This window comes from Leptonychotes weddellii, chromosome 14 (assembly GCF_054177405.1).
Source record: "Leptonychotes weddellii isolate Sample4059 chromosome 14, ASM5417740v2, whole genome shotgun sequence".
Classification (NCBI taxonomy): domain Eukaryota; kingdom Metazoa; phylum Chordata; class Mammalia; order Carnivora; family Phocidae; genus Leptonychotes; species Leptonychotes weddellii.
The window spans coordinates 69035992-69048705 of NC_138382.1; the positions used below are offsets into that span (position 1 = coordinate 69035992).

Sequence of the window (12714 nt, forward strand, 5' to 3'; positions counted from 1 at the left end):
TGTATCAGCCTCCGGGGGAGGCCATGCTGCATCAACAGAAGGCATTCCAAGCTTGCTGCGGAGGGGTAAGGGCTCCGTGCATGGCTGCAGGTCGGGCCATCACCAGGCAAAGGGCAGCAGACCAACCACCGTCTCACCGGATGGCATTCTGGTAAGCTCCTCGTGGCCCAAGTCTGGCCCACACACTTATAAAGTGCCAGGCTCGGTCATGCTGATACCCTGGGCCTCAGAGGAGCTAACTTTTGATGGCTAAACTCACAAGAGACAAAATTTTTTTAAACCATAGCATCTGCGTATTAATTTGCAAATACACCTGAGTTCCTAGTATGGACCAGGCACTGGGATACGCACTAGGGACACAGTGATGAGTAAGACCGTCCGGTCACTCACTGCCCTTGGAGGACTTGGAGTAGGAAAGAAAGATGATTAAACATGCAGTTGCTGGAGCACCTGGGTGGCTCAGTTGGTTAAGCGTCTGCCTTTGGCTCGGGTCATGATCCCAGGGTCCTGGGATCGAGCCCCACATTGGGCTCCTTGCTCAGAGGGGAGCCTGCTTTTCCCCTGCCTGCCATTCCCCCTGCCTGTGCTTGCTGTCTCTCTCTCTCGCTCTCTCTTTAAAATCTTAAAAAAAAAAATGCAGTTGCCAAACAGTGAATAGGCTTAAGTGGCAGGAAGAGAGAAAAACAAGGTGCTGTGGAGGACTTGCCCCTGACTTGGGGGAAGAGTAGGTTTGCAGAGAAAATGAAAGGAAACAGGGGTCTGAAGAATTAGCCAAATGGGTCAGGTGAAAGAAGGCAGCCTTGCAGGTGGGAAAGGGGCACAGAGGATGAAGATGAGTGCTCTGGGCAAAAGGAAAGGCACATACAAAATGCAGAGGTAGGAGACCGTGCTGCCTAAAAAGTTGAATAAGGAAGGGTGTTGTCCCGGAGGAAGGGGTGGAAAATGGTGTCACCTGAGGCTGCAGAGGGGGTCACGGCTCTACAAGGCAGGTGAAGGCATAGAAGCTTCATCCTCTGGGCTGGCCATCCAGTGCCCAGAAGTCAGCCAGATCAGCATAGCATCTCTATGCAGAAAAACCATGGGAGTAATCAAGTCACCAGAAGGTTCTCTGACAAGCATGGAATCAGGACAAGGAATATATGCTTCCCACTGCAGGTTTTCTTTCTGCTTCGATTCTGACCCACTTATAACTCCACATTTTCCTAGTTCCTAAACCCAGTGGAGAACATTGTTCTCTGGGGTTTTTGCAAATAATGCACTTCATTCAGCCTCGAGGAGCTGAATCAATAAAAGCTAACTGAGGATGGTAACTGGAGAGGAAAATGGAAGAACTCTATGCTCGCTGGTTCCCTCCAAGAAACCGCAAAAGATTATTGAACAGGTTTTTGGCTTTATTCACTGAAAAATTCTTCTGCTACGAAATGCAAACTCCTTCACCATAATAAATACTGTTTTGATAACAAAACTGTACTTTTCTCAAATACCCAGATGGAAGACCATATGCAAACTAAACTCCAAGGAATTTTTTTATTGGCCATCTGCTAACAGGGGAAAGCAAGCCTGCATCCTCCTCCCCCCTCACAAAAATTTCCACGGAGAATCCTACTTGCTTCCTGCTAGTGCCACCTGCTGATCATATTTGAGTACCAGTTTTGCAGCCAAGTATCAGGAGTGATGTGGATCTTCCCTGTTCCTTGACGAAATAAATATAATCCTAATTAATGTGACAAATAAAATACCTACAAAGTGTCAGGTTTTAGAATGTGTTACAGCTAATCACACGCCCTCCCGCTGTTGAGTCACAAAGAAAAGCCCCCACCCACACCTCTGAAAGCTCACTTCCCAGGCACTCACAAGACAGTTTACTCTCATAATTAAGCACACCATTTCTAATAAAGCCTCATGTTTGGCTTCACCTGTCAAAATGTAAAGGCACATATCTTTGAATACAGCAATTCCACTTGGAGATATCTGTCTGAAGTCAATACTGGCACGGTGTATAAAGATGCCTACATAGGAGAGGTACTATGGTACCCGACAACATTATTTGTTGAACCAAAGAAATATGAGAACTACCTATACGTTCATCAAGAGAGGAATGACTTTAAAAGTCGTGGTGCATCCATACAATAGAGTACTTTGCAGCAGTGACATGGAAAGATGTATAAAACGTAGCGGAGGAAAATGGCAGGCTGAAGAAGAGAACACATAGCATCATCCCATTTCTTTTTTTTTTTAGATTTTTTTTATTTATTTATTTGAGACAGAGAGAATGAGAGAGAGAGAGCACATGAGATGGGGGAGGGTCAGAGGCAGAAGCAGGCTCCCTGCCGAGCAGGGAGCCCAATGCGGGACTCGATCCAGGGACTCCAGGATCATGACCTGAGCCGAAGGCAGTCGCTTAACCAACTGAGCCACCCAGGCACCCGCATCATCCCATTTCTTTAAAGAAAAAGAACTGTGTGTGTTACAATGTATATTTGTTCACATGTAGGAAAAAACTGGAAGGATATACACTAGTGTTCAAATAATCTAATGAGTGGGGATTTTTTTTTTCTCTTTACATGCCCCTATATTCTTTGAATTCTTAATATGAGGGTATTGTTTTGTATTAAAACAAAGGGTATATTAAAAATAAGAATGCCACATTTGTTTAATCAGGTTCGCAGCTGATAAAGCATTTCATCATCAAATACTCACTGGATGTGCACAATCACTCTGAGGTTTGGATCACTTTTCCACTTAACAGATGGAGAACCGGGGCTGGAGGAAGGGGCTTACTGGAGGTCCCAGGAAGAATAAGTGATGGGCTGGGCTTTCCAGCAAGCGACTAGGGTAGGGTTTTCATAGTCTCATTCTGCATGTGCCAAGTCCTGAGTCAGCAGATTCTAGATGAATATCATCTTAGAGACAAAGAAATCCTCCCTTGTATTAGGGAACTACCCAGTTCGAAGTACCTGTGGCATCAGTCAAATGGTCTTTGACAGTTCAGGACTTCCAATGCTCAAACAGGAAGAGTCCCTGTCAATCACCTGACCTGCCTCCCATTTTACTGATGAGAGTCTCTCTGAGTAGCTACCATCAGAAAGCGAACAGTTAGACAACAAGCACTAGCTCCGCCTTCCATCTTCTCCACCAAACCTGCTCCTCCTTCTCTCGGGCATCTTAGCAAACGGCACCCCCATCAGATTCCTAAAAGCATCAATTCCGCCTTCTTCCTCACCCCCCTCTCTGATCTTTCTCGGAGTCCTGTAGCTTCCCCCTTCTAAATATGCCGCACGCCTGGCCCTTCTCTGCATAAGACTCCCGTCTTAGTGTCTCAGAACAAGCCTCCGCATCTCTGCCACCTTTCCAAGCGGAGCACCCTTTCCACAGGTCTCATTCCTCTGCCCTCCCCAATCCTGTCTATACTCCACCAGAGGTAACCACATTCCTCCCCATCCCCTACCTAACCCTCTCATGGCTTCCTCCTGTTAACCTGGCATTCAAGGCCCCTCCTGACCTGGCCTCTACTTCTCTAACTTCACCTACTGTCAAACCCTCTTCTTTTAAACTCTAATAACATCAAACTCCTTATCATTCCAATATGTCACACCATTTCACATCTATGCACCTTTGCACAATCTACTGATTTTGGCTGGAATGCTCTTCTTTGGTTAGTCTACAAGGCAAGCTCATTATTTCAAAATCAAATCAGGTGTCACCTCTACCAGGAAGCCTTCTCTCTCCCTCTATGCCATCTGTCCTCTACCCTGATGAACCCTCTCATCACCAGCAAAGTTTTACTCTTTTCTCTAGAATAGTTCTGGACCTTATCCACACATCTATTCAAATATCCTCCCATAGTATAGCACAGAAAGTTAAAGTATTGATTCTGGAGCTAGTCTTCCAAGCTGTGTTATCTTGACAAAAATCACTTAACCTCTCTGTGCCTCACTTTCCTCTCCTATGAATAATAGAAGAACCCTATTTGGATCGCTGAAGAATTTTAAATTAGTCAACCCAGGTAAAAAATACTCAGTAAGTGCTGCATTGTTATTGTTACAAAATCATTCATTCAGAGGACTTCCATTTCCAGCCAAGATGTACTGACAGAAACTCGATTTACCTGCCCATCTGAAGCAACCACAAAATAGACAGAATGCATTAAGAATGGTTTTGGAGGCACTGGACATCAGGCAGCAAAGGACAATGATTCCTGAGAGATGTGAGCCCTGTGACTGCCCCAGTTTACTGCCCAGAGAAAGATTCCAGCCCAATAGACCCCCTGATCTGAGGAAATGAAGTTGTCAGTCAGGGTGACTAAGATAGCTCGTGTTCTCAAGAAGGACTACTGGAGAGGAGATTTCTTCACAAAGAGGGGACTCTGGAGATCCACAGAGGGTCTCCCATTAGTATTTATCTGAATACAAATCAGTGAGTGATTCTGAGGAAACTACCTGAGGCCAAGGAAAGAACCACCAAAAAGGACTAGAGGTAGCAATGCCAGGTGCCCACACACAGCCTGGAATAGCATCCGTTCTCACCAGCAAAACTAGAAAACACCATGGTTCATGGACCATCAGGTGAAGTACACATAAGATTCTTGCCTCAGTGGTAAGAAATAATTTGGTTAGACTGACCACTGTTCCAGTGGTGCCTGACTTTAAAAACAAGACCCAAATCTATTTCCACATAACTTAATTGGATCCCATAACAAAGTTCAAGAATATTTGTAGGAATGCAAAAATGGACAAATTCACTGAAGGACAAACTACCAAGGCTCGTTCAAGAAGAAATAGAAAACATAAATAGCCTATATCTGTTAAAGAAATTGAAATTTTAGTTAAAACCCTCCCATAAAGAACCATCGGGTCCACATGATTCACTGGTGAGTTTTACCAAATATTTAAGAAAGAAATAATGCCAATTCTATACACTCTTTCAGAAAATTAAAAAGTAGAGAATACTTCCAACTCCTTCTATGTGACTAGCATTACCCTGATAGCAAAACCAGGCAAAGACATTGTAAAAAAAAGAAAACTACAGAACAATATCCCTCATGAATATAGATGCAAACATTCTTAAAAAAATTTTAGAAAATCAGGGCACCTGGGTGGCTCAGTCGGTTAAGCTGCTGCCTTCGGCTCAGGTCATGATCCCAGGGTCCTGGGATCGAGCCCCACATCGGGCTCCCTGCTCAGCGGGGAGCCTGCTTCTCCCTCTCCCTCTGCCTGCCTCTCTGCCTACTTGTTCTCTCTCTCTCTCTGTCAAATAAATAAATAAAATCTTAAAAAAAAATTTTTTTAGAAAATCAAATCCAACAATATATAAAGAGGATAACATATCATGACAATTGAGATTTATCTAAGGAATGCAATGCAAGGTTTATTTGATATTTAAAAATCAATCAATATTATTTGTCATATTAATAAACTAAAAAAAGAAAATCCATATGATCATCTCAATAGACTCAAGAAAAGTATGTAACAAAATCCAACACCCATTTCTAATTAAAAAAAAACAAAATCCATGGAAACAAGGAACAGAAGGGAACTTCATCAATCTAATAAAAAGCATCTACAAGAAATCTACAAGTAACCCATACTTAATGATGAAAAACTAAAGGCTTATCCCCAAAGATCAGGAACAAGTCTAGGACGTCTTCTCTCATCACTTTTATTCAACATTATATGGAGGTTCTAGCCAATGCAATAAGGTAAGAAAAAGAAATAAAGGGCTGATTGGAAAATAAGAAATCATGAGGACATGATAGTATATACAGAAAATCTAGTGGAATCTACAAAATAAGATACTGAAACTACTGAGTTTAGCAAGGTTTCAGGATACAAGATCAATATATAAAAGTCAATTGTATTTCTACATACTCAAACAACTAGATTTTGAAGTTTAAAAATACAACATTGCCAATTTATCAAAAATTTGAAATACTTAGGAATAAACTTGACAAAAGATGTGAAAAACCTATGCACTAAAAACTAAAAGACATTGCCCAATGAAATTAAAGAAGACCTAAATAAAAGGAGAGATATACATCACATTACATATAAAATAAAAGGAGAGATATATATTATATATCAGGAACTCAATGCTGTTAAGAAGTTGATTCTACCTAAAGTGAAATGCAGACTCAATGCAATTCTAATCAAAACCCCAGCAGGCTTTCTTGTAAATTGACAGGCTGATTCTAAAATTCATATGGCAGATCAAAACACTATAATAGCCTAGACAACTTTGAAAAAAATGACAAAGTTGGAGGACTTATATTACCTGATTTTAAGACTTATTGCAAAGCTACAGTGACAAAGACAGTGAGGTATTAGCATAAAAATAGACAAATACATCAATGGAATAGAATAAAGAATTCAGAAACACCCACACATACTTGAGCAACTATTTTCAACATAAATGCAAATGCAATTTGGGAGGGAAAGGTTAGTATGCTCATCAAATGTTTCTAAAATAAGTGGATATCTATGTCTCAAAAAAGTTAACTTCAATCCATACCTCACACCACATTCAAAAATTAACTCAAACGAATCATAGATCTAAACTTAAAACTATAAAATTTCTAGACAAAAACATAAAACATCTTTGTGAATTTGGGTTAGGTCAAGGTTCTTATGTATAGATTCATAAAAGAACAAATTGATAAATTGGACTTCATCAGAATGAAAAATTTGATCTTCAAAAGATACGGTTAAGACAATGAAAAGACGAGGCACAGACTGGAAGAAAATATTGTATTGATACATCTGATAAATACCTATATTCAAAATACATAAAGAACTCTTGAAACTCAATAATACAAATACTCAATTTTTTTAAATGGACACAAGATATAAATAAATTTATTTCATTAAACAATGCATTTGAAAAATATTTTTTAAATAAAAAATTTAAAAAAGAATGCATTTGGATGTGAAAAGATGTTCAACATCATTAATAACTAGGGAAATACAAACTAAATAATAAGAAAAGGCTACACACCTATTAGAATAGCTAAAATTGAAAAGACTGACTACTACCAAGTGTTGGCAAGGATGTGGGAGAACTAAAATGCTTATACATGGCTGAAGGGAATATAAAATGACACAACCACTTTGGAAAACAATTTGTACTTTCTTTAATATCAAATATACACCTACTCTATGATCCAGACACTCCATTCTTAAGTGTTTACTCAAGAGAAATGAAATCATATGTCCACACAAAGACTCAGACATGGATAGTCATAGTATCTTTATTTGTAATAGGCCATAACTGGAATCAATCTAAATATCCAGCAGCAGCTGAAGGTATAAGCAAACTGTGGTATATACATTCAATGGAATACTCCTCAATAATAAACATGCATGAATTATTGATGAATACTATAACCTGGAAGAATCCCAAAATAATTATATTGAGTGAAAGAAGCCAGAACCAAAAAAAAATTTTTTGAAGGAAAAAATAAGAGTACCTACTATATTATTTCATTTATATAAAATTTTAGAAAGTACAAACTGGTCTTGATAAAAAGCAGATCCATAGTTGCCTTGTGATGGGAGGTAGAGGGCAGGGAGAGAAAGGAAGGATTACAAAGGGACATGAGGAAACATTTTGGGGTGATGGATATGTTCATTATCTTGATTGTGGTAACAGTTTCATGGATTTTTACATATATCAAAACGTATCAAACTGCACACTTGAAATATTTGCAGTTTATTGTACTTCAATTATATCTTTTTTTTTTAAAGATTTTATTTATTTATTCATGACAGACAGACAGAGAGAGAGAGAGGCAGAGGGAGAAGCAGGCTCCCCGCAGAGCAGGGAGCCCGATGCGGGACTCGATCCCAGGACCCTGGGATCATGACCTGAGCTGAAGGCAGACGCTTAACCATCTGAGCCACCCAGGCGCCCTCAATTATATCTTAATTAAAGCTTTTTTAAAAAAAGTATGAGACAAATAGGCTATCCACATAGTCTCAAAATATGTCCCCACAAGATACTTACAAAGGGAAAACGGTAACTTTTTATGGAGAAACCTAACAGAAACTACCTTAACTAAGTGATCAAAGTTAACGTCACCAGAAATAAGACATCCTGACATCATGTACCTCCTGATATGCTGCATTGAGAAGGTCACAACATCACTTTGTAGTATTCTTATGAAAAATGTGTAATCTGAATCTAATCATGAAAAAATCAGACAAAACTAAATTGAGGGACACTCTAAAAAAATAAACTGACCAGTACTCTTCAAAAGAGTCAAGGTCATGAAAGACAAAGATAGGTTGAAGAACAGTTACAACTCAGAGGAGACTAAGGAGAAATGACAACTAAATGCAATGAGTAAACATGGAGTGGATCCTGAACCAGGAAAAAAAGACATTAGCAGGGCAATAGAGAAATGCAAATAAGGTGCATAGATTATTAAATAATATTATATCAATGTTAATTTCCCAGCTTCAGTAATTGTATAAGATGTTAACATTAGGGGAAGCTAAATGAAGGGAACATGGGAGCTCTTTCTGTATACTATTTTTGCAATTTTTGTAAGTATTTCAAAACAGTTTCAAAACTGAAGGTAAAATAAAGACATTTTCAAACAAAAGCTGGGAGAACAGCAGATCTGTACTATAAAAAAAATATGTTTAAAAAAATTCTTCAAGTTGAAGGAAAATAATTCCCAGATGGAATCCAAGAGCTACTTGAAGGAATGGAGAATACTGGAAATGTAAATATATAGGTGAGTATACAAGACAAATATACTCATTTTTTCAGTTTCTTTATAAGATAATTGACTTTTCAGTGCAAAAATAAAAACACTGTATTGTGGGGTTTATAACACAGAAGCAAACTATATGATAATACCATAGAGGATGAAGATGGGAAAAGAGGTATACTGTTGTGAAGCACATATATTTTCCTTAAAGTATGTAATACTTAAAGGTATATGTGACAAGTTAAAGATGTATTGTAAACCCTAGATTGATTCTAGGGCTAAGACAAAAACTAAAAACATTTTTAAAAGAGGCATAGCTGGTAAGCCTAAAGAGGAGATAAAATAAAACACTAAAAATACCCAATTAATCCAAACATATAGAATAAATAGTAAAGACATAGGAAGATGGTGTACTTGAAGCCAACGATATTGATGATTGCATTAATTTAAGTGGGCCAAGCATACCAGTTAAAAGTCAGGGATTGTCAAACTGGATAAAAGATCATAACCCAATTACGTGATGTCAACAAGAAGCAATCTTTAAAAATGCAAGTAGGATAAAAGTAAAGGAATGGTAAAAAGATATACCATACAAATACTAAACCAAAAGAAGCTGGAGGTACTGTATTAATATCAAAAAGAGTAGATTTCAGGACAAGGAAAGTTACCTTCTAAAGGAGTCAAATCATCAAGCTAACAACAACTTCAAAAACACATGAAGCAAAAACAGACATAACTAAAAAGAGAAATAGACAATCCACAATGAGATTTGGAAATTTCAACATACCCTCTCAGTAACTGACTGAATAAGTTGGCAGTAAATTAGTAAGGAATATGTGAACAGTACCAAGTACCAACTTGACCTAATTGACATTTATCAGATGCCACACCAACAACTCCAGAATACATATTATTTTCAAGTACACATGAAACAGTCATCAAGATAAACAATATATGGGGGCATCTGGGGGTGCAGTCAGTTAAGTGTCCATCTCTTGGTTTCGGCTCAGGTCGTGATTGCATGGTCATGAGATCAAGCCCTGCGTTGGGCTCCATGCTCAGTGCAGAGTCTGCTTGGGATTCTCTCTCCCTCTCCCTCTGCTTTTCCCACTTGTGCACTCTCTCTCTCTCTAAGTAAATCTTTTAAAAAAATATAAACAATATATGGGCCATAAGATGACTTTCAACAAATTTAAAGGGACTAAGATAATACTGAATATATTCTCTGATGTCAACAAAATTAAATTATAAATCAGTAACAAAGAATACTTGGGACAGTTCCAAAATTATTAATAAACTAAACAACTCATTTCTAAATAACCTATGGGTCAAAGAGATCTCAAGGGAAATTAGACAACATTTTTAGTTAGGTGGTAATGAAAATGTAATATACAAAAATTTCTGAGATGCTTTAATGTTTAAAAATCAATCAACTGAATTAAGTTCCTCCTTAAAAAGTTAGAGAAAGATGAGAAAATTAAACCCAAAAGAAGTAGAAATCAATGATATAGAAAATGCCCAAACAATACAGAAAAACAACAAAATCATAAGTTGGTTCTTTGAAAAGATCAACAAAATTAATAAACCTGAAGCTAAGTTGATATGAAAAGAAAGAGAGAGAGAGAGAGAGAGAAGGAAGGAGGGAAGGAAGGAAGGAAGGAAGGAAGGAAGGAAGGCAGACAAAGGAAGAAAAAAAAAGAAAGAAAAAGAAAACACAAATTACCAATATCAGCAATGAAATGGGGAGATCACTACATATCTCATAGATTAAAAAATAAGGAAACACTGTTTTTCAAAACTTTCATCGGTAAATTGGACAACTCAGATAAAATGGATTAATTCCTTGAAAGAAACAAATTACCTATATGTATTAAAAAATTAATTCGTAATTTAAAATGTTCCCAGAAAGAAAGCTGCATGCCCAAATACCTTCAATAGTGTATTCTATCAAGCATTTAAGAAATAAATACCAATCTTATACAAAATTTTCAAAACAGTAAAGAAATATTTGCTAACTCCTTTAATAAGGATTGCCTGATACAAAGACCAAAGACATCACACACCAATATCTCTCATGAACAATGACACAAAAATTCCTAAGTATCAGCAAATACAGTTTAGCAGTATTTAAAAAGGATAATACATCATAACCATGTAAGATTTATAACAGGAATGCAAAGTTAGCTTAATATTTAAAATATGAATTGGTGGTTCATCATATTATCAAAATAAAGAGAAAAATCATACCGTCTTAATAGATGCTGAAAAGCATTTGACAAGATTGAGCACCCATTCATGAATCTCAAAAATATGATTCTGAAAGAAAAACAAAGACTCAAGTGTGTATGTGTGTGTGTGTGTGTGTATGTATAAATATATATATATATGATTCCATTTACATGAATTCCTCGAACAGACAAAACGAATCTCTAATGAGAATACAGACCAGCGGCTGCCTGGGCTGGGGCTATTGAGGGAATGGACTGCAAGGAGGACAGAGGAACTTGGGGGTTGATGGAAAAGTTCTCACATATCTGATTTTGAAGGCACAGTTGGTAGGTATCTCATTTAAATTCACAGGATAGTTAGATATAGAGTTGTGGATATGGGACATAAAGATATTCCACAAGGGACAAGGACATGAGCAGAGCCACAGAAGTGAGAAATTGAGGGGTGAGTATGGGGAGCCGCTGAGAGCTTATTTTTTAAAATTAACTTTATTGAAGCATAATTTGCATGAATAAAATGCATCCCTTTTAGGTTAATAATTGGATGAATTTTAAGAAATGTACAAACTCATGTGACCACCATCCCATAGAGAGCTTCCTTTTTTTTTTATTTATTTATTTGAGAGAGAGAGAATGAGAGACAGAGAGCATGAGAGGGAAGAGGGTCAGAGGGAGAAGCAGACTCCCTGCTGAGCAGGGAGCCCGACGCGGGACTCGATCCCGGGACTCCAGGATCATGACCTGAGCCGAAGGCAGTCGCTTAACCAACTGAGCCACCCCGGCGCCCAAGAGCTTCCTTTTAAAAATTACCACTTCAAGCTTTTTTTTGTGCTTACTAAATCATCATTTTATTACAAGTTTTATCATTTAATATTAAAACCAAAATAACATGCAGGCAATAAGACAGCTTATAAAAAGCATAGGCCTTGGGGTGCCTGGGTGGTTCAGTGGGTTAAGTGTCTGCCTTCAGCTCAGGTCATGATCTCAGGGTCCTGGGATCCAGCCCTGAATCGGGTTCCCTGCTCAGCAGGGAGTTTCCTTCTCCCTTTGCCCCTCCCCCCTGTTCGTATTCTCTCTCTCTCTCTCTCTCTGTGTCTCTCTCTCAAATAAATAAATAAAATCTTTAAAAAAAATCCAAAGGTCTTGAAATCAGCTCTAGGTTTAAATTCCACTTCTCCAGCAAGTCACCTTGCTTATCAAAGTCTGTTTCCTCATCCACAAAATGGGATTAATAATAAAATCAACTTGACAAGATTGCTGTGAGGATTGAAAGAAATAACGTTAAGCTTCTGGCACAATGCCTGGAACACAGTAGGACCAATAAATGGTATTAATCCTATCACAACACAATAAGATGGGCATTTGTTGTACAGTTACCCTCAGAGGTATGTATGGACCATGGAACCCACTGGCAAAGGCTTTGAAGGGGTCCCAAATGAAAAATGGCAATCCTCAATTCAGTTTCCCTACTGTTACTGTTTCACAATCAGTGGTGAAGGCTCCAAAGTATTTCATGCTCAAACATTTTGCTTTGATACGGAATGGGCGATTTGAAAATTGATTCTGGAACAGATCTAAAGCAGAACACTTAAAAGGTCCCCCCACCCCACCTCCACAGTGTGTCAGACCTCCTCCCTAGCCTTAAAACGGAGCCCGACCGCCCACATTTCATACCACAGGATGCTGGGGAGACCACACCCTAGATTCACCCAAACAGTTCCAATCTGCTGAAGGGCTCAACCACCTGCTCCAGCCCTATCTCCCTTGCTTTCCAAA

At 38.5% G+C, this 12714-nt stretch overlaps 1 protein-coding gene across 4 annotated transcripts in view; it reads right to left on the reverse strand.

The window, feature by feature from the left end:
* TTLL11 (tubulin tyrosine ligase like 11) overlaps positions 1-12714 on the reverse strand; it is a 213588-nt gene that overhangs the window by 147229 nt on the left and 53645 nt on the right. The window contains exon 4 of one of the 4 annotated variants that reach the window (XM_081803512.1): positions 10958-11026. The exons of the other annotated variants lie outside the window; for them this stretch is intronic. Within the exon in view, the coding sequence (XP_081659638.1) occupies positions 10958-11026 (69 nt within the window). The remainder of the gene's footprint in view (positions 1-10957; positions 11027-12714) is intronic. 4 annotated transcript variants of the gene reach the window in all.